This window comes from Echinops telfairi, unplaced genomic scaffold, assembly GCF_000313985.2.
Source record: "Echinops telfairi isolate 266 unplaced genomic scaffold, ASM31398v2 ScPeMD7_7457;HRSCAF=8495, whole genome shotgun sequence".
Classification (NCBI taxonomy): Eukaryota; Metazoa; Chordata; class Mammalia; order Afrosoricida; family Tenrecidae; genus Echinops; species Echinops telfairi.
Window position 1 is genome coordinate 28,866,234 of NW_022111357.1, and position 21,745 is coordinate 28,887,978.

Here is a 21,745-nt window from a genome sequence, read left to right on the forward strand (position 1 = left end):
GAGAGAATGGAGGTTCCCCAGCAAGCGGGCACGGGGTCAGTGCCTAGGAAAGGCTGGCTCTCTTTCTGGGCTTCTTTCTGCTGGATGATGATTATCCATCATGTCGCAGTTCCTCCTGCCCCCCAGGACCCCTGGGTGGTGCACATGGTTAAAGTACTCAGTTATTCCCCGAAAGGTTGCAAGAGGCGCCTTGGAAGAAAGGCCTGGCAATCTACTTCTCCCCCAAATCAATGAAGACTGTGTGGAGCACAGCTCTACTCTGACCATGGGTCCCCATGAAATGTTGGAGAGACTCCCCAGGGATGGTCTCTGCCCCACTGTCGCCCTCCCCTCCCCCATCATACCAGGGTCTGTACCTTCCCCATCACACTGGGCTCTGCTGGGGTATGGCCATCGTGCTTCCTCCATTAACTGGGAGTTCTCCCAGGAGAGGGACTGTGCCTCCCCAGCAAACTGCTCCTTCCTAGCCCCCACCATGCTAAGTGGCTGCCCCGGCCCTCCACAGGCATCCAGACCACCGTGGTGTTCTGGCCTGCCAAGCTGCAGGCCAGCAGTCGGGTTGTCATGTTCCGTTTTGAGTTCTGGGACTGCGGGGAGTCGGCGCTCACAAAGTTTGATCACATGCTGCCGGTGAGCATGGGCCGGCAGTGATGCAAGGGGAGGGGCTGATGGAGGTGGTGGGAGAGGCCTGCAGGGTGGCAGGTGCTCTCTGGGCTGAGGGCCCTGCCCCGGGCCATAGAGCTCTGAGCTGGCTCTGGGGCCTGGGTCCCAGCCCAGCTCTGCCCTCGGGCCAGGTTGCCCTGCGCTGGGCCTCAGGTCCTCCTACTGTGCAAGTAGATGTGCTGGCCTTTTCTGGGCCGGGCAGTGGCTAGGAGGGCCCTGCCAGCCTGCGTGTGTGCCGCCCTCCCCGTCCTCAGGCCTGCCAGGAGAAGGCAGACGCTTTCCTATTCCTCTTCTCCTTCACCGACCGCGCCTCCTTCGAAGACCTCCCCGGACAGCTGGCCCGAGTCACAGGGGAGGCCCCTGGAGCCGTCAAGATGGTCATTGGCTCCAAGTATCCTTTGGGTGGCCCCAGCAGAGGCCACACCTGGCCAGGCATGGTGTAGGGGGTCAGGGCCTCTGCTTGGTGTGGGGTCCACCATGGGCTTTCTACAGAGAAGGCAGGCTGGGCACCCCAGACCCTGGGGCAGGGCCCCCAGGAGGGAGGAGGGAAAGTTGGGGGATGATTGGCTGGGAACACAGGCCCAGTCTGACTCCTTGACCCTCATCCCAGGTTTGACCAATATATGCACACGGATGTGCCTGAGCAGGACCTCAGGGCCTTCCGGCAGGCCTGGGAGCTGCCCCTCCTGCGAGTGAAGAGCGTGCCAGGGCGGCGGCTGGCTGATGGGCGCACGCTAGACGGGTGGGCGGGGCTGGCCGACATGGCCCACGTGCTCAACAGCCTAGCTGAGCATCTGTGGCACCAGGACCAGGTGGCCGCTGGCTTGCTCGCCAGCTCCCCAGAGAACACCCCTGACTAAGCAGCGGTAGCAGCCTTGCCATCCCTGCCTGACCTTCAGGTGCCGGATGACTCTGGACCCGCGCTTGAGGCAGGGACCAGCCAGAGGCGATGCTGGGGTGGACGGCAGCCCAGTAAAGCCTGGCCCCAGTACTGCTGTCCTTGGGGACTGTGGCTGTGAGGGCACAGGGTTTGCAGGGAGTCTAGGTGCCCTCTGCCCTCACTCCACCCTGGGCTCGAGACTTCTGGAAACAGGAATGCTGCACGGGCCAGGTCCCAGGACTTAACCCACTACCATCCCCATCCCACATCCTCCCCCTCTGAACATCTGGCAGGTTATCTGGTGTGGGGTGAGGTGGGGGGCACTCAGCAGGGACCTGGGCTCCAGTGAATTCTGTCAGCAATGCTAGAGCCCAAGAATGGCCACCTCGGGTACACAGAGGTTAAGTGCACTAGACTCCAGTGTCCACCAGCCTGGGATGGAGGCCTGGTTCTACTCTTAATGGGTCTTCATGCTACACAGGGTTTGGTCCTGGTTACCAAATGTATTAGTCTGGGTACTTTGGAGAAACAAATCCACAGCAACTCATGTATAAGAGAGAGTTTTATGTAAAGAAAATGTGCATCACGAAAACATCCCAACCCAATGCTGCCCAAGCCCACAAGTCCAACATTAACCCATTAACCCAACACCAGTCCACAAAGTCCTCCACCTCACAAAACAGAGGCAATGATGCCGACTGTAGGAGGAAAGCTGAGTCAGTGAACGAACAAGCATCTCAGCACTAGCAGGGGTCTCCACACGGCTGCTCCAGCACCCAGGGCTGCATCGGGATAGGTCCATGTGGCTTCTCCTTGGAGATGTCTTATAGGAAGTCAATCTTGCAAGCTGAAGCAGGGAACTGCTAAGGCAGCTGCACCCGGTGCAACCATCACAAAACAAGAGACCCGAGAACTAGAAAAGCCAAGCCTCACCACCCATTTATCCCTCCACCTTTCAATTAGCCCCACTTGTGATTATCGGCCAGGCTGGCACAATTAACTAACTCACCAAATGTTTGTAAAGGTGAACTGCGAGGGAGGGTTTTCAAGAAAAGACTGATTGCCAGGCTTGTCTTCTAAGGCATCTCTAGGTAGATTTGAACCAGCAACCTTTCAGCTAGAGGACTGTGTTTGACTGAGGGACTGTATATTCCAACCATTGAGGACTATATGGAGTGCTGTTCTACAAGGATACACAGGAGGCTGCCATGAATTGGAATCCCTGGCAGTGGGTTTGTTTATTACTGGGCAAGGTCTTCCAGTGCCTTCCTAGATGGCGGGGATGATCGTGGTACCACTAATCCACTGGTGCCCAGTCCATTCTGACTCATGGTGACGCTGTCGAGCAGAGGCGACACTGACCTGCAGGCCTTCCAAGGTGGTGTCTTTAAGAAAACAAGACCATAGTATCTTTCTCCCACAGAAGAGCTGGTAGGGTCCAGCTGCCACCTCTCTGTCAGCAGTCGACTGCCACCAGGGCCCCAGGAGGATAGAAATGGAAGCTCTTGGCACAACGCTGCTGTTCTGGCTGTAGCTGCTCTCCCTGCCTGGTCCAGGAAGCAAGCAGGAGCTGAGCTCACTGACTCTGAGGGCCTGTTTGAGGACCCCCTGGGTGGGTGAATGAGCACTATGGTCTGGGGCTGTGTCCTGGGCTGGAGCTCGAGTGGCCTCCATGCCAAATGTGGCGGTTGGGCACCTTTTAAGCTCTGCTCAGCAACTGGGTGGAGGTATGACTGGATGCCCACAGGTTGTGTGCAAGTCCCAGCATCAGAGTCAGGCTGCTTCTGCTTGAAGTCCTGGCCCACCTTTCCGCCATCTGGGATGTGAGTGATGGGGGAGGCGGGAGAGGAAATAGAGGCCAGAGACTCAGAAGAGGCGAGTGGCAGTGAGGTTGCAGAAGGAAGGATCACGGGGCTGACCCTGTTGGCTGGGCTGGGCTGGGGATGAGGTGGGAACGGGCCTCGCAGGCCCTCTCTCTCACGAATTCCCTCATCATCCTCGCCTTGGACTTCCCCACGTAAGAGCTGTCGTCAAAAGTGTGTGAGAAATCCATCGTTTCATTCCACGTTTCACCACGAACCTTTCCAAGCTCCCTTGCATTGGCTAATAAACCGGACAACAAACTCACCGCCATTGAGTCGGTTCCCTGTGCTAGCCACCCTAGAGCACGGGGGTGGGGGGGTAGCACTGCTCAGACTGTAACTCCTTAGGGTGGTGGTTTCGAACTGCCAGCCTTGCCATTAGTAGCCCAACATGTAACCCTACTCCATCAGGGCACCTCGTATTCGTTAAACAGGACGTTATCAAGAATCGATGCCAGGCGCTTGCACGACGCCTGGCTCATGGGGCGCACTGAACATCAGTAATCATGATGCGTGGCAGCAACCGTGGTGGAGAGGGGAATTCCACCTTCCCCAGACCTTCTCTCAGTAGCCCTGCCCCTAGCAAGGTCCTTCGTGTTGGGGTTCGAATCATACCACTGTGGATGTGGAGCAAATAAACACCTCCTTTTGCTTCACTCATAAAACGAAGGTAGAATAGTACCCACCTTAGTGTTGAAATCGTCTTGATGGCATCGGGTTTCCGTAGAGAGACATCAGGGTTAAATGCACTCATATCACAAAGGCCTAACACCAGGGCCGGGCACACGATACCCCATTGCCATCGGTCGACACCAACTCACAGTGACTCTATGGGGCAGAGTAGAACTGCCCCTGTGGGCTTCCAAACTTGTACATCTCTATGGGAACAGAACGCCCCATCTTTCTCTCTAGGATGGGCTGGTGAGTTTGAACTGCTCACTTGGCAGCAGCCCAGTGTAGATCTCCAGGGCAATCTGTCCTCCCTGTACGTGTTTCTGCGTCTCCTCCCAGGGCTGGTGCCCAAGGGAAAGCTTCCTGGCCCAGCAGGCCGGCCCTGATCCCACCCACACCAGACTGGCCACGCCTCTCCACCCGCCCCTCAGTTTCTGCCCAACCCCTCTTGCCGAGTCCCCGGGTTCAGCTTTGCCCAGAGGGTGGCTGGGCTGGGTTCCCTCAAATTTCCGTTGGCCCCACCTTCAATAAGCTTCGCCACTCCCACCCCTTCTTTTGCATTGTCTACTAGTCTGTGTCTCCTGGTCTCTGCATTTCCTCTTCTCTGGAGGGCCCACCTGACCAGGACCAGGACACAGGGGCCTGTGGGGTGGGACTGCCCTTCTATGACCTTAGCCCCTTCCCCACCTGGATGCTCCTTCTGCTGAGGTCCTCTGCCTTCCAGTGTGGGATCTGCCTTTGCCAGAGACCCCAGGGCCAGCACAAAGCCCCAGAGACCTCCAGCATCCTTCCTGTGCACAGCTGACAATAAACCTGTTTCTGCACCCAAGTGTGCCACCTCCCCATGGATGCCTGGTCCCCACCCACGCAGCCAGAGGTCTCCTAGGGGAGACATGAAATGGGGGAGCAGGGGACCCTAATTACATTGAACTAAATGGTCAGCAGCTGGTGACCAAGGGGCCCGCTCTAAGGGAGTGTTCATTGGGCTCTGAGCCCTCGACCCTCCCAGAAACCTGAGGAGGGAGAGTCCAATGGTGTGGGCAGCGGCCAGAAAAGCCGTGCAGGCGGGAAGGCCTGGATCTGGGTAGGAATCCTGCCCCTAATTTCAGGTGACCAGACATCCGGCTTTTGGCGGGACAGTCCCGATTTTTAACAATTTTTCCTGCGTCCCGTGGCCTTTTAAAAAAGCCCCGATTTTTGGAAAGAATGCACTACAAACTAGGGTATATGGTTTTCGGCTGCCATGTGGCTATTTCGCCAGGATATGAGTTTTATCAATGGTGTCCCACTTTACCAATGTTAAAATCTGGTCACCTTACCCTAATTAGCAGTATGACCTTAGGCAACAGTTAACCCCTTGCACTTCAATGTTCTCATCTATAAAACAGGCTATGTAGCACTCTTGAGAGATTTAAGTGGGATCCTGGCGGTGAGGTTAACCCTAAAGTGTGAGTGAGCACCTCCCTCACAGGGTTGTCTGGGTCACATGAAGGCATTCACGTGAAGTGCTCAGAAGAGGGCCTGGCACATAGTCAGTGCTCACTGAGCATTATTAGCAAGATGAGTTATCAGAGGATGTCAGATTCGTATGCCAATTCCCAGGAATCACACTAAAGATAGCCATTGCCAACGAGTGGATTCCAACTCAGTAATCTTATAGGATAGAACAGAACCCCCGCAGGAATCCCTAGGGTTTCCAATGCAGTCATCTTTAGGGGAGCAGACTGCCACATAGCAGCTAGCTATTAGTTTCCAAATGCTCAACTCACTGGCAAGGAGCATTGAAAACATTGCATGCTGGGTAGACTGCAGACCTCCCCACTTCCCCCCATACCAGAGGCTGGTTGTACTTTGGTGATTTAAATTGGGTTATTGAGGGTCCATTGGGTGTGGTGTAGTCTGCGAAGGCTTCCTGGAAGAGCTTGCCTTTGGAGAGGGTGAGATGGGTCATTCCAGATAGCAGAGTATGGTAGTTATATAATCGTTTGTCAATTTGAGGATTAAGAATGCCAGGGTGGTGTCTAGCCTGCCAATCAGTTAATAGCCAATGAGGCCTCTGTGGGGACATGGCCTTCTCCTGAGGATTCTGGGAACTCTGATATTTCCTCCTTGGAGATGGGAGACACACTTTCTCTACACCAGTGGTTTTCAACCTGGGGGTTGTAACACCTTTGGGGGTCAAACAACCCTTTCATAGGGGTTGCCTAAGACCATATCTCTGATGGTTTTAGGAACCAAGACACCACTCCTCTATTTGTCTCCAGGCCCACATGCGGATACACCCACATCCGGGGTCACCACATGAGGAACTTTTTTTTTTTTAATGAGGAACTTTATTAAAGGGTTGCAGCATTAGGAAGGTTGAGAACCACTGCTCTAGACTCACTCCCTGTGAGACGTTTCTGAGGAGAAGCTACCCTGAGGCAGTCTGAGTTTTGGAGCTGAAGGAGCCACGTGGAGACTCCTGCCAGCACTGAGATGCTTACACCGCCACTGGATCCACAAGACTCCCCACCCACTGGCCTGCGATCTTACTGCATTCCGTGGCATTGCATGTGTTGCATGAGTTTGAAGAGGACTTCATAGATTGGTATCGGACATATGGGCTAATATTGGATTTATGGACTTGATCTGGACTGGGCTGTTTTCTCAATATTCAACTGTTTTTTTATATAAAGCTCTTTCTTATACACTATACGAATGTCTATGGATTTGTTTCTCTAGTCTACCTGGACTAACACAGAGGATGACCAATCACTGCTCCAGGAGGGCAGTGATCCTGGAGAGTCACTCGGAAGATGTCAGGTGCACAACTCCACCCCCCGTAGAGGCGCTAGGTGCTCCCACTCTGCAGATGCTGTGGCGGCCTCCGAGAGGGTTCTCCAGAAGTCCAAGGTTGGAAGGGCTCTGTGAGCCACCAGGATGCTCCCCCACCCCAGGAAGGCCCCTGAGCTTATCTCACATTTGGGAAGCTGCAGAAGGGGTTGGGGAGCTGTCTCCTATAGGAAGCAGTACACCCTCCTGTCCAGTGGACGAAGGTATGGGGTCCTTCAAGCTGATCCTCCACATAGGACTCCCATTGTTCCAGCCCCCTTCTTGCACCTCAGACTGGCCAAACTGGTTCTGGAGAAGGGGGGCGGGGAGCAGACACGTTGGGACAGCCGCCCCGCCGCGCCAGCCTGCCTGCCTGCCTGCCTGCAAGGTTCCCTCCGCCTTCACCTCCCCCCTCCCAGCCCCACACAATACCCAGGTGCTTCCATTGCCTGGCTCAGGGGCCACACTGACATCGCCCCCTGAGGACCCGGCTGCAGCCTCAAAGCCTCCAGGGTGACCGGGTGGCCTGGAGCCCTGCACGGTGCCGGCAGCTAGACGGAACTCCTGGGCTGAGGTAGGGCCCCCAACCAGCAGCTATGGTCCCAGTCTCCTCCCTCCAGCCTTCTCCCAGCGGGTTCTTTGTGCCGCCTGCCCGGCCTGGGCTCCGGGTCCCACCAACTCACCGCTCTCGGGTTTCGCAGTCTGCTTAGTCCAGGTCCCCTTTCCAGCCATGACCACTCGCTCAGCTTTGTCTCTTGAGGGACTTGTCCTCTGGGCAGCAGATTAAGGGGCGTTGGGGAGGGGGCAAGGGAAAAAACTGGGAAGCCAGAGGTGCTTTTCCTGGGCCATCGGATGCCCAGGGATCAGTGGGCTCCTTATCTTCTGTGATTAGCAGTGGCCACCGGATAGGAGTCTCCCTGGCCCCTCCCCACTCTTTTCAGCTTGCCAACACTTGGATGACACAGGTTTCCTAGAGGGCACAGCTGGGAGGGGCTTACAGATGGGACCCAGGGCCCTTGTGGAGGCCTCCCGGCTGGCCACGGTCAGCACTGGGCCTTGAACCTGGGCGGGGCTTTCCCCTGTAGTTCTAGAAGACCCCTTGTCTAATCGGCACTAGTCTGGCAATGTCTCTGCCACCTTCAGACAGCTTCCTCCCTGGCAGTTTTGGTTTTTTTTGTTTTGCTCCCCATTCCTCCCTCCCCCCCAGGAGATGAGCTGTACACAGGGCTTTGTCCTTGACCTTCGACATTGGAGTTGGGTTGACAGCCTCCCTGAAGGGTCACAGGGTTACCCTGAAGCTAGATGATGGGCCATTTCCAATGTCCCTAGTTCTGGACAATGGGGGTGGGGGGTGGGGGCAGGGGAGCTTACTTTCTTTCTAGGAACCTGCCTACCCTCCCCAAGCCTTTTACCCCTCCATCCTGACCCCACAATCACCCCATCGGAGTCTTGAATTGAGGGTACTCCTGCCCCCAAAGGCTCCATGTTTTGCTCCTCTAGCCCTGAAACGGGCATGGGTGGAGAGAGACTCTGCCTCCCTTTGAAAACACCAGTGGAGAGAATCTCCCAGAATGCAAGGGGTCGGGGCACAAGTGTATGCTTGTACACCGAGGAGCCCACAGAAGCCATGGGATTTCTGAATTCCGCTGAGAAAGAGACCTGATTGGCTAGAGACCTTCGGTTCTCCTTCCACACACTCTTGCAAAGGAGGGTGCGTCTCGCCCTCCTTCGCTTTCCTCGTCTGTGTAATGGGCCTAGTCGTTCTCCTGGCAAGAACAACACTGCTGCTGAAGATCATCATTCTGCTCAGGAAAATGACTAGCAGTTCGGAAGCCCCTGGATCCTCCACTTGCATTATGTTCATTCTCACGAGAGCTCTATGAAGTGGGTGCTAAGAAATAGACACGTGGGCGTGGTCTGGCCTGAGGAGCAGATGGCTTAGGGTACCAACTAGAGCTGCCCTGGAGGGAGGGCCCGGAGGGGTAACTGCCCCAGAGGAGCAGCCACCACTCTTGCCCAGAGGTGGGGGATGGAGAGAGCAGGGAGCAATTGAAGGTCTGTGCAGAGAGAGGCCCAGCCATATAGCCGCTGTCAGGCTGAGTCCTCCCCTCTCTCCCGGTCACTGACACTGTCACAGTCTCTCTTAGGCCCGTTATGCACCTTGGCATCCCCGAGTATGTTAGCCATGGAGCAGTTAGCTAGCACCTCCTCCAGGAAGCCTTCCTGGGAGGCCCGCCTCACGTGAAGCCCAGCACCCTTCATCCGATGGCTCCTCTGGCTCAGCACTAGCCGGTCTGGATTGTAACCCTTCTCCTTGGCAATCTTGCTGCACTGGGAGCCCTGGGCTGGAAATGCTCGTCCTGCTGCCTGCCTCCCTCGTGTCTCAGCCTGCTCTGGCTCTGTTGGAAGTTGTGTGTCCCTGTCCCTTGGTCACCGTCTCTGAGTCCCCTCGCATGGCAGTGGCTGTGGTTTTGCTGTTCTGGGGTCTCTGGCCCCAAGTTACTTTCTAAAGAGTTTCCATGTCTGGAAGCTGAGCCTCTGGGGCGCTTTCTCTTGGTTGCCTAGCCCTGGCAGGCTGGGCACTGCCCCTTCTTCCTGGGGGAGTTGGGGGGTGCTCTGGAGGGGGGTCCTTGTTGCCCCGCCTGCCCACATTGAGGCCAGACTAGGGCAAGCCCCCGCCCAGCCCGCCACCGGCTCCCTCCCTCCCTCCCTCCCTCCCCCTTGCCTTACCACAGGGTTTGATGAATCAAACTCTTTGTCCGGGTGGGATCTCCCCCAGCCAGCTGGGCCGGCCCAGAGGGCTTCCCCAGAAGGACTGCACAACACCAGTAGCAGCTGCCGGCTGGAGAGGTGAGGGGCTGCCAGAGGGTGGCCAGTGCAGGGCCTCGGGGCAAGGGCTGTGGGGCTCATACCCTCATCTCTCAAGGTCTGTCCTGAGATTCCAGCAGGCTTATGGCAGATGTCTTCCTGCCTGGACAGGACCCTGAGACAGGACCCTGGGACAGGGCTGGGAGCTGAGATAAGGAAGCACCCCATTCTCCTGCCACATTGGGGGGTTGGGGCCTCTCCCTGCCCTTCTCCTGGGAGGGCCCAGCCTGATCTGGGTGGTGGCCGCCTGCAAGTCTGTGACTCTCCCAGCCAGCTTGGCATGGGTGTGGGCACCCTGAGTGCTGAAAGCTGCAACTTGAGGCATGGGAGGGGGGCAGTGTGGGGGAGTGCTGTGTCACAGCGAAGCCAGGGCTTCTGGACTTGTGTGTGTGTGTGTACACGTGAGCCCACGTGTACATATCTGGTGGGTCAGTGTATGCTTGTAAGAAAGCATCTTTGTGTGAATACGAGTGTCTGGGTACACAGGAATGTCTGTGAATGTGGGAGCCGGTGGACTTGAAACGTGTGCGTCCACTGATGCCAGTGTGGATGTCTGTGTGTGTGTGTGTCTGTGTGTACACATGGGAGAAACCGTGTGGTGTGGCTATGTATGCTGGGGTGTACCTGGGCGTGTGCTGGGACGTACGTGGGTTGATGTGACTGTGCGTGTTAGAGAAGGTGAGGATCACAAAGGCGGCTGGAGACAGGGTTGTTTCAAGCAGTGCTCTGCCGCTAGACACCCTGGCTCCACCATTGACCAAATCCAGCCGTTTGGTGCCTCACTCTCCTCAGCTACAAAAGGGGCTAATGACAGCATCGACCCATAGGGCCGCTGGCAGGACTCAGTGAGGTAATCTGGGGAAGGGACGTGGCCTGTCGCTCAATTCCAATTAAGTATTAGCGCCTACTATGTAATTAGGTGTGTGACTGTGCTCGTGCAGATGTGCAGGCACATGTGTACGCAGGCCTTGTCCAGGCCTCCAGGACATGGTGGCTTTCGGGCCAGTCCTCCTGTCCTGTGCCTGCCGCTGACACGCTCTCCCTTGCAGGCCCAAGTGGGTGGCAGAACAAGGGAGGAATGGATTGTGGGCCACCTGCCACTTTCCAACCCCACCTGGCTGAGCCACCTGGCCCTGCCCGTCGCCCGGTGGCTGTGTGCCAGCAGGAGAGCCTGTCCTTTGTGGAGCTGCCCCTCCTGCAGCCCCCGAGCCCTGTATGTCTGGACCTCTTTCCCGTTGCCCCGGAGAAGCTGCAGGCTCCAGGCAGCCGCTGGTCCTTGGGGACCCCTGCCCCTCTCCCAGGGCTGCTATGGCCACCATCTCCAGAAGACACTGAAGTCTCTACCAGTGGGGGGATGCGGCCCAGCAGGGCTGGCAGCTGGCCGCATTGTCCCAGTGGCCAGTCCCCAGCTCTGGAAGGACCCTGGAGTTGTCAGCACCCACAGCCACAGCGCCGGGCCAGCCATGGCTCGAAGAAATCAGCCTGTGAGTCACTGGTGGGAAGCTATGGGGCAGATGGGGAGGGGTTGGGTGGCCCTTTTAAGATATATTAAGCCCCTACATTCTCCTGGTAGACAGTCAGGGTAGAGGGCTCAAGGGACTTGTCCAAGGTGAGGCAGTGAGTGGCCGGCCTGGCACTCGGGCCCCTCTGCCCACTGCAGTCCACACTGTGCTTTCTGCCCCTCTCACTAAAACCTCCCTCAGGCCCAGGGCACAGGGCAGGGGCTGAAGGGAGTCCGGGAGAGACAGAAGTGGGTGCCAGCCTGTGTCCCTACTCCCGTCCCTCTGCAGGGCGTAAGATGCGGGTGTACCAGCGAGAGGAGGCCTCCAGCAGCCCGGAGGCCCGTGCTGCCTTCCTGGAGCCTGGCCAGGAGGAGACGGAGCAGGCACGGGGCCTGGACGAGCCTCGGCTGCCAGAGCTGTCCGGGCCCAGCCGTGGGAGCCTGGAGGGGCCAGAGCGCAGGCGCTTCTCAGCCTCGGAGCTCATGACCCGGCTGCACTCTTCCCTTCGGCTGGGGAGGAACTCAGCCAGCAGGGGCCTGGCTGCCACTGGCCCAGCCCGGGAAGGTACCAGCTCCACGTTTGGACTCCGGAGGGCACGATGTGGGGGTGGGAGTGCAGTAGGGCATGCCACCCCTGTGCCCAGGGCCACCCTTCCGGCCACTCACCCTCAGCTCTGGCCCTTCTCAGGGAGAGTGGCTGCACGGGAATCACGTGGCATGGACAGTGTGGCACCGCCAGCTCCCGCTGACCCAAGTGAGGGCCCTGGCGGCTGGCCTGAGCCCAGGTACCACTTCGCGTTTGGGCGGGAGTCTCGGGCTGCATGTGGTGATGAAGCCCCCTAAGACAGTGTCTTTCCCAGGCTGGAAGCGCAGGAAGAGCCGGCTCTGGGTTCCAGGAGCTCCAGCGAGAGGCGCCAGTCCCGGTTCCTGCTGAACTGTACGTGGGCGGGGTGGCACAGGGGGAAGCGGCTGCGTTGGGCGCAGGGCAGGGTTTGAAGAGTTACGGGCAGTAGGGAGCATGTGCTGGTGCAGCTGGGAAGCAACTGATAGCTCTTTCAGAGAAAGTTGGGGCAGTGGGCTGCAGTCAGGCAGGATTTACAGCCTGGGAAACCTTTAGGGGCAGCTCCACTCGGTCCTCCTTTAGGGTCGCCTTCAGTGGGCAGAGGCTCTGGGTAGGGATCCTGTGAGCATTGTCAGTATCTCACACCGCTTACCTACCCAGAGGCACCTCTGCAAACCAGCCTAGCGATTCCGCGAGGTGGCAGAGAGCCCCGTGGAGCGTTCTCGTCTGCTCCCATGGGGTCCGTGAGTCAGCCGCCCCTACCGCAACCAACAACAAGCGCTGGGCTGGCACGCCGCTGGCTCTCCGTGTTTATGGAATGAATGAGTGAATGACTGAATTCACGGCGTCCCGACCTGGGCCCTCCCCCGCCCTTGTCCCCTCCCAGCCGTCCTCTACCAGGAATACAGCGACGTGGCCAGCGCCCGCGAGCTGCGGCGGCAGCAGCAGGAGGAGGGCCCCGGGGACGAGGCGGAGAGCGCGGAGGAGGGGCCCGGGCCGCCGCGCGCCAACCTCTCCCCGAGCAGCTCCTTCCGGGCGCAGCGCTCGGCGCGCGGCTCCACCTTCTCGCTGTGGCAGGACATCCCCGACGTGCGCGGCAGCGGCGTCCTGGCCACGCTGAGCCTGCGCGACTGCAAACTGCAGGAGGTGGGCCGGCGGGGCGGGCCCTGGAGGGGCGGGGCCGCGGCCTGGGGAGAGGGGCTGGGGCGGGGGGCGCAGCAGAAGGGGCGGGGCGAGGAGTGCTAGAAACTGCAGGAGGTGGGTGACCCCAGGACTCGGGAGGGGCGGGGCACAGTACAGGAGGTGGGCTTGGGACCCACAAAAGGAGCGGGGCTAGCAGTGGGTGTTAAAGTGGAGGGTGGGTGCTGGATCCTAACAACGGGGACCACCTACCTGGGTATGAGGACCTCGGTTGAGGCCCAGCCTCCAGGCATCAGCCATCGGGAGAGTAAGGGGGTATGGTATGGTGGGTGGTGGGTGACAGTCTAGGCGGGTCTAGAGCAAGGGTTCGCGCAGGGGGATGGGAAGGTGGGAGCAGAGCTAACTGGAGAGGTAGGGTCTCCTGATGGCTAGGGGCCAGTTCCGAGGTTGGTGACGTGGAGCTAGAGAAGGGGCAGAATCGTGGGTTGGAGATAGGCTCGGGATTCCTGGTGGCACAGCCCTTGAAGTTCATGACTGCTAACCACAACAGTGTTTGGAACCCATGGTCACCTCGTGGGAAAACGACTTCCTGCCTGGGACACACTCCGGGACAGCCCTACTCTGTCCTATAGGCTTTCTGCGAGTAGGCAGGACCACTGTGGTAGTGGGTTTTGGTTTCCGTAGATGGATTTAAACACCCTACCTTGGATGAGGCCAAAATGGGACTAGAGGAGGTGGTCAAGGCCCTTCAGAAGGATGGGGCTAGAGAAGGGGTGGGGAGGGGGTGCCGCTGTTCCTAAGGAGGTGGTGTCCAGGACTTGGGGGTGGCAAACATGATGCCAGGGCATCCCCCTGCACTGGCCTCGCCCCTTCAACTGCCCCTGGCTCTCGCTCAGGCCAAGTTTGAGCTGATCACGTCGGAAGCCTCGTACATCCACAGTCTGTCCGTGGCTGTGGGTCACTTCTTGGGCTCCACTGAGCTGAGTGAGTGTCTGGGGACACAAGACAAGCAGTGGCTGTTCTCCAAACTGCCCGAGGTTAAGAGTACCAGCGAGAGGTGAGGGTATGGTCCAGCCTGGCTGGGGGCAAGGGCTCTGCCTGGGGCTGCCTGGGCTTCCTGGTCCAGGGTCACTGCCCTTGCCCCTGCCCTCTCGCTGACCCTTGGCCCCTCGATGACCCTTCAGGTTCCTGCAGGAGCTGGAGCAGCGGCTGGAGGCTGATGTGCTGCGCTTCAGCGTGTGCGACGTGGTGCTCCGCCACTGCCCATCCTTCCGCCGTGTCTACCTGCCCTACGTCACCAACCAGGCCTACCAGGAGCGCACGTATCAGCGCCTGCTGTAAGGACGATGCCTCTGAAGTGGAGGCACAGAAAAGGGGGTCCAGGCTGAGTGACGAATGGTGACCTTGGGAGGGACAGAAAGAATGTGCTGGAAAGAACCCAAAGACCAGAAGGAGCGGCTTGGGTCTTAGATCCTGGGGATGCAGGTACTCTGTGACCCCCAGACTGGCTCCCCTTTTTAGCCTGGAGAGCCCCAAATTCCCTGGCATCCTGGCTCGTCTGGAGGAGTCCCCTGTGTGCCAGCGTCTGCCCCTCACCTCCTTCCTCATCCTGCCCTTCCAGAGGATCACCCGCCTCAAGATGCTGGTGGAGGTACCTAGAGGGCACCCGGCTTCAGGTGGGGTGTTGCCTGCCGGGAGCTCCTAGTCCTTCCTGAAATCCCTGCCTCATTGCGCTGACCTCACCTTCCAGAACATTCTGAAGAGGACAGCCCCAGGCTCTGAAGACGAAGACATGGCCACCAAGGCCTTCAATGCACTCAAGGAGGTGAGCGGGGCACAGGCAGGGGTCTCCCCCGAACCCCAACCCATTGCTGCTAAATAGATTTGGTCTCATCATGACCCTGTAGGACAAAGTAGAACTGCCCCCTAGAGTTTCCAAGGCTGTAATATTGACAGAGTGAATGAATGGCTTCATCTCTTGCCAACGGAACGGCTGCTGGATTTGAACCCCTGACCTTTTGGTTAGCAGCTGAGTGCTTATCCGCTGCACCACCAGGGCTCCTCTCCCTGAACCCCAGGAGTCTTCAAAAGAACCTCCAGTCTTGCGAGTCTCTGGTCCCCAGGTGGGAATCGGGCTAGACTCAGGGAACCAGTTAGGGGGCTGCAAGTGACCCACCCATGGCCTCCCCAGCTGGTGCAAGAGTGCAATGCCAGTGTGCAGTCCATGAAGAGGACAGAGGAGCTCATCCACCTGAGCAAGAAGATCCACTTTGAGGGCAAGGTGCGTGCCCCTCCTTGGCGGTATTGGGGAGCAGGCCAGTCCCTCACTGCCCACACCCTCCTGTCCTGACCTGACCTGCTCTCTCCCTGTGCCTATGCCCTACCCCCAGATCTTCCCGCTGATCTCTCAGGCCCGCTGGCTGGTTCGGCATGGGGAGCTGATGGAGCTGGCACCACTGCCCGCAGCACCCCCAGCCAAGCTGAAGCTGTCCAGCAAGGCAGTCTACCTGCATCTCTTCAATGACTGCCTGCTACTGTCCCGGAGGAAGGAGTGAGTTGGTGCAGGGGTGGGGTCGGGTGGTCTGGGCCTCCAAGCTAAGACCTCTTGCTCTCCACTACTGGGCTCACTGGGTTCAGGAGCTTCAACCGGTGCCAGGCTGTGCCAGGTGAGAATCAAGGGCTGGACTGTCTGCAGAGGACTTGAAGCTCTCTGCTGGGAGCTGAAGTGGGAGATCCAAAGTCCAGGCCTGGAGTTCCTGACTCTGTCCTGGGTACTTGTGAGAGCAGCCAGCATTGACTGAGCCCCTGTTCTGTGCCAGGCCTGCTCTGTGGATTCTTTCCTTTAACCTCCCGAGTGCCCACTGCTATGTGGCTTCCTTAGTATTTTCAAGATTGCAGAGCTAGTTGATCAATGAGCCAGGAACAGGTCAGATGTATCTGATGCCAGATCCCAGACTTTTAATTACTGTGCTGCCCTGTTTTCCATGGGTGAAACAGAGCCTATCACCTAGGGCTCCTGGAAAGTTTGATGTGATGACAGCACACAGGAAGAGCTTAGCAGAGCACCCGGCGCTTAATGAGAACCACTCCGTGTTAGCTGCACTTATTATAGGTGAGGGGTGACAGAGAAGACTTCCTGGATGGAGTGAGGACAGCTAATGCTATGGGAAGACTCCATTCCTGATTTGTACCCTGCTCTGATGTACTGTCACTGAATTCCTGTTCTGGCCCAGACCCCCGTGGGGAGCTACAGATGTGAAGATAGATAGAGCTTGTTCTTCAGCTCCCAGAAGTTTGCAGACCAGTGAACACACAACCCAATTACCATAGACCAGGGATGGAGGGGTATAATGGTACTGTGGAACTCTCTGGTACAGGGCAAGAATTAATCAAAGTTCACAGAGGAAGGAGCATTTGCACTGGGGTTTGAAGGATGAGTAGGAGTTTTGGTAGAGAAAGGGGGGTTAGGAGTACAGCAAGATCAAGGTAGGGTAGGGCAGCAGATCGTGTTCAGGAAATGACAAAGCCTATCGTGACTGCATTTGTAGAGGGGAAATAGAGGGAGGGACGCGAGGATGTTGGAAATCACGAGAGAGAAATCGGATGTATTCTGAGGGCAGTAGGAAGTCATGGAGAGTTAGGTAGAGGAATGACTTTTGGCGGATGAACTGGAGGGGGGAGACACCAGAGGCTCTTGTAATTGTCCAGAGGAGTGGAGAGGCAGCCTTCTGTTCCAGAAGAGGGGGAGACTTGGGGATAAGTGGATTCCAGGCACAGCAAGGAGCTCAATAGGATGTGGCTACTGGTTGAGGGTGGGGGCAAGAGGAGGGAAAAGATGAGCACATGAGAGTTCATCTTGGGCAACGTGAGGGGCTCTTTCCTTGGGGTGGGAGATAGAAGGGTGATCTAGGTTGGAGTGGGAGCTACTGACTTCTAGTGCAAAAAAGAAATCTGAGGACTCTGTCCCACGCCCCACCCCCATCCCACAAGTGTTTGCTGGGTCCACATGTGGACTAGCCAGTGGCAGACACTGGGGTACAGAGGCAAGCAAGATGGATCAGGTCCAGCTTTCCTGAAGTTTATGTACAAGTTAGGAAGACACAGAACAAAACCCTAAGGAAGCCTTCCCCAGCCAAGGGGCCCACTTGAGCACTGGAGCTTGGGGAGAGAGCGGTCCTAAGGGAAGTAGAGAGCTTGCCTGGGGGGTCAGGAACTGGTCCCACCACCTCTGGCAGGGATCTGGAAGAACGCTGCTCCCAGTTCCTTTTAGGGACTTTGCTGGCCACCATAGGACCAGTGGCCTGAGCAGCCAAGCCCCTCTGGAGAAGCTGCCTCCTCCCTTCGAATGAGGATGCCGCTTGACACAGCCTCTCTGCCGCTCTCCAGGCTGGGGAAGTTTGCTGTGTTCGTGCACGCCAAGATGGCAGAGCTGCAGGTGAAGGGCCTGAGCCTGAAGCCCCAGGGTATCCCCGGGCACGTGTTCCTGCTGCAGCTCTTCCACGGCCAGCACACCAAGCACCAGTTCCTGCTGAGGGCTCGGACTGAGTGAGTGGCCTCGGGGGGCCTGGGCATGGAGAGGGAGGACCCTGAGGCTGCCTAACGTGGATCCCAGGTGCCTGTCTCCCTGGCCTCAGGCAGGGTAGGTGGAGGGAGGGGGAGGTTGGGTGGCAGAGCAGCGGTCTGCCCCTCCCGGTGTCTGGACATCCCCTTTTCTCAGATTTCAGTAAGGTGGCATAAGGAGGACATGAACAGGACTGGTGTCTGGGGGCTCTGGGCTGTTCTGTTCTTATGATCAGAGGCGGGTGGGGCACAGTCTTGGGTCTTGGTGGGCGGGGATGCAGGGTGGCGGAGGTGGCAAGACGACCTGGGTTGGGATATTATGCCCACACCATGTCTTCCGGGCCCTGGCACAGAACACCTGTGCTATTCATGTTGTGGCAATGGCGCCTCTCCTTGTCCCACAGGAGTGAGAAGCAGCGGTGGATCTCAGCCCTGTGCCCCTCCCGGCCCCAGGAGGACAGCGAGGTCATCGTCAAGGGGGAAGGTAGAGCCTGCCCTGCCTTCCTGCTCCTGGCCATCCCTAAACCCCACATGACCTGGGCCGGGGATGGCATTGCTTCGTCCTTGTCCACTTATCCTGCGGGCTGTGTTGCTGAGCCTGGGTGTCATGGGGTTAGCGAGGAGCAAGGCCCCATCAGCTGGCCTGACCCCTGGAGATGACAATGCTCTTGTATAGCCTTCCATTTGGATCTCACAGAAGCCCACTTTACAAGTTAGAAAACAGAGATCAGAGAAGCGTGGTGCCGTGTCCAAGGTCACCCAGCTAGTAAAGGCAGAGCTGGGACTGGAGGGCAGGCCTGTCACTCTTCGCTTCAGTCGCAGAGGACAGGAAGCAGGGTGTGGAGGCGGCGGCTGCTCAGCAGGGACAGGGGCTCTCCTTCCATTGGGCAGCCTGGGCCGTGGGCAGTCAGAGAGAGCCTTGGGCTCACAGGCACTAAGGAGCTCTGATGGTACTGTGTCTTAACTACAAAGACCATGGTTCAAAGTCACCAGGCACTGCAAGGGAGGAAGCTGGCCCTGTCGGCTCTTGTAAAGGTTTACAGTCCCAGTCACCCTAAGGGGTATTTCTACTCTGTCCTGTGGGGGTCACTGCGTGTTGTCAGAAGATGCTCAGTGGCAGCGGGTTTGGTTTTAGGAGGCTGGAACTTAGGAACCCTGGTGGTAATGTGGCTAAAGCATTGCTCACCAGAAGGTCTCCTGTTCCTACCCACTGGCTGCTCCTGGGAGGAACGTGTGGCTGACTGCATCCATGAAGACCGCATGGAGTCCCCGGGGGCAGCTGCTCTCTGTCCTGTAGCGTCTCTGGGAGTCAGAATTTGACTCAGCTTCAAGGAGCTGGGGTGTGGGGGCCCAGGCAGCTATTGAGGGCTTTTGAGCAGAGGGAGTTTGGTCTGAGCTGTAGGCAGTGGAGGGCAAAGAGAATTCGTTTCTACTGAGCCCCTGCCATATGCCGAGTTCAGTTCTAGGGATTTCGTGGGTGCATTTGCTTGATTTTATCCTGACAGCAGCCCCGTGGGGCAGGCTCATTTTTCTAATTTCCTGTTCTGCGAGAACCAAGCCTCAGAAAGGCGCTAGGACGGGGGTCCTCAACCTTTTTAAACAGGGGGCCTGTTCACTGTCCCAGACCTGTTGGAGAGCCGGACTATAGTTTTAAAAAAAACTATGAACAAAGTCCTATGCACACTGCACATATCTTATTTTGAAGTAAAAAACAAAATGGGGCAAAATCACCCAGCAGGCCCGATAAATGTCCTCGGCCGTAGTTTGAGGACGCCTGCGCTAGGACTTACTCCCGGAGACCTGGATTCTGCAGGGTTCTTTTGGGTGCGAGAGGAGTGATCGAGGGTGGGCAGAGGGCAGGTCTTCAGTGTGGGAGGGGCCAGGGGAAGAGGGAGCAGAGGTCATGCTGACAGACCCTTAATTCCTCTCCCTGCCCCTGCCTGCCTCACGCTACTTCTGGGCCCCCTCCCTTGGCTGTCAGACTGCCCCCAGGTTCAGTGCGTCAGGACATACAAGGCACTGCAGCCAGATGAGTTGACCTTGGAGAAGACAGACATCTTGGCAGTAAGGACCAGAACCAGTGACGGTGAGGAGGCTCCTGGGAAGGCCTTTCTGAGGGGACTTGGGTGGTGAGGGATAGCAAGACGCCTAAGACCTCACAGGAAAGATTATGCAGGAGTTGACCAACTGCAGCATGCAGGAATCTGGCTAGACAAGAGGAGGAACTTCCCGCTTATGAAAGTGTTGACTGGAGAGTGACAGGGGAGAGTGGGAAATACCCTTCTTAGAGGTTGGCAGGAAGAACAGGTCAGATGCTCATCTCCAGGCTGCTGGAGGCAGGGTCCTTACTGGCCCTGGGGGGTGCTGAGCTGATGTCACACTGGGCCCAGGGCTGCAGATGAGGTTTGCTTCAGGGATGGGGCCTGGCGCTCCTTTGATACCATTGATGCTGCCCTGGCCTGTGTGCCACTAGGCTGGCTGGAGGGCGTCCGCCTGGCTGACGGCGAGAAGGGCTGGGTACCCCAGGCCTACGTGGAGGAGATCAGTAGCCTCAGTGCCCGGCTCCGGAACCTCCGAGAGAACCAGCGGCTCACGAGCGCCTCCAGCAAGGTGGGGGAGCCACCAGCGTGAGGGAGGTGTGGCCTGGCCCCCACCGGCTCAGGACAGGTCTGGAGAGGCCTGCTGAGACTCCACGCCATGCCCCAAGCAGTGGCTGCTGGCTGCGGGCTGAACAAGAGGACCCAGGTCTGTCCTCAGGCTCCGCAGTGTCTGCTCTTCAGGCCAAGAGCAGTTGCTTGACTCGGGACCTTGATGGGCGACTTCCTCCTTCCACGTCCCCACACCTGCCTGACTCCTGGTTCCTCGGGCAGAGCCCTGGCTGGAGAAGGCCTGAGGTTGATGGATGTGGGACTCTCTGTATGGCTGGGGCCTCCTCTGCCACCTCCCTGGTCACAACGTGAGTGGGCCCTAGTGGCTACGACTTATTTGTAAATAAATTCTCATCCTGCTTTTGCTCAGAGTCTGTGAGCTACTTGATGCCACGTCCACCCCACCCCGTAGACCAGCTGAAGGTCTGCAGGGGGTCTGCTTTTCTCCCTTCAGTGCTTAAGTGCTATGCGCTGCTAACCGAAAGGTTGGCGGTTCAAACCCATTCAATGGCAGACGTGGTGGTCTGCTCCTGTAAAGATGACAGCTTAGGAACCCCCGTGAGCTGTTCCACTCTGCCCTGTGGAGTCCCTGAACTCCCTCGCTGCCATCTCAAAGCGGCATCTCCCTCTCACAGAGACTGACTCTCAGCCACCCTACAGGGCAGGGCAGAACTGTTCCTGCGAGTTTCTGAGACTCTAACTGTTCGTGGGAGGAGAGAGCCCTGTCTTTCTCCCGAGGAGCGGCTGGTGCTTTCGAACGGTGTACCTTGCAGTTAGCTCACCGTGTAGGAGGCGGGGTCAACGCCACAGCACAGGACAATGACAGAGGGGGACCAGGCTGGCAAAGCAGGAGTCTGTGAGTCAGGCTGCTTCCTGCAGCAAAGAGCAGATGATCCGATTCCAACAGGCCCAGAGAACAGGGCGATTCTACTAGTGCTTGGACTCGTTTCCTGTGACTACTGTGCCAGATTGCCACAAATGGGCACGTGTCAGACAGCAGAAGAACACTGTCTTCCCCCAGTCCTGCAGACCAGCAGGCTGAAGGCAGGATTGCTGGCCTGGGTCACAGCTTCTGGTGACTGCCAGCTGCCCTTGGCTCGAGCTCACCGTTCAGGGTTGGCCTGTGTGACCCTGGCATGCTTTCTGTGCTGTGTCTCTGTGTCAAATCTCCCTCGCCTTCCTCAGATCAGGATGCTTCATGCAGGTGATCCAGCAAAGTCAGTCCACGCCAAGAGCCTTGATCACGTCCATGGTGATGTTGTTTGGTACCGCACAGTCCGTTACTACCCAAACCGGTTCTATTTGTTCTGCCCCATCCTCACTGTTGCTCCCCGGCCTAAGCCTGTGGATGCAACCCCTGTGTCAGTCCATCTCATGGAGGGCCTTTCTTTCTTCTTCCGGTATTATTTTTATTTATTTACTTATTTTTTAATCATTTTATTAGGGGCTCATACAACTCTTATCACAATCCATACACACATCAGTTGTGTAAAGCACATTTGTACATTCATTGCCCTCATCATTCTCAAAACATTTGCTCTCCACTTAAACCCCTGGCATCAGTTCCTCATTTCC

At 57.6% G+C, this 21,745-nt stretch overlaps 2 protein-coding genes across 2 annotated transcripts in view; both read left to right on the forward strand.

The window, feature by feature from the left end:
• The window catches only part of CPLANE2 (ciliogenesis and planar polarity effector complex subunit 2), a 4,209-nt gene extending 2,090 nt beyond the window's left edge, over positions 1-2,119 (forward strand). The window contains exons 3-5 of the mRNA XM_004705158.2: positions 450-630; positions 918-1,054; positions 1,274-2,119. Of these exons, the coding sequence (XP_004705215.1) occupies positions 450-630; positions 918-1,054; positions 1,274-1,523 (568 nt within the window). The 3' untranslated portion in view covers positions 1,524-2,119. The remainder of the gene's footprint in view (positions 1-449; positions 631-917; positions 1,055-1,273) is intronic.
• An 8,697-nt stretch (positions 2,120-10,816) lies between these two features.
• Positions 10,817-20,534, forward strand: ARHGEF19 (Rho guanine nucleotide exchange factor 19). Its single transcript, XM_013005385.3, has 15 exons — positions 10,817-11,243; positions 11,550-11,825; positions 11,949-12,045; positions 12,121-12,197; positions 12,709-12,968; positions 13,859-14,019; positions 14,147-14,299; positions 14,484-14,613; positions 14,713-14,787; positions 15,154-15,243; positions 15,353-15,513; positions 17,349-17,507; positions 17,927-18,006; positions 19,504-19,608; positions 19,996-20,534. The coding sequence occupies exons 1-15, from the start codon at positions 10,838-10,840 to the stop codon at positions 20,151-20,153; spliced, it is 2,388 nt and encodes a 795-aa protein (XP_012860839.2). The 5' UTR covers positions 10,817-10,837; the 3' UTR covers positions 20,154-20,534.
• Positions 20,535-21,745: the final 1,211 nt, after the last annotated feature.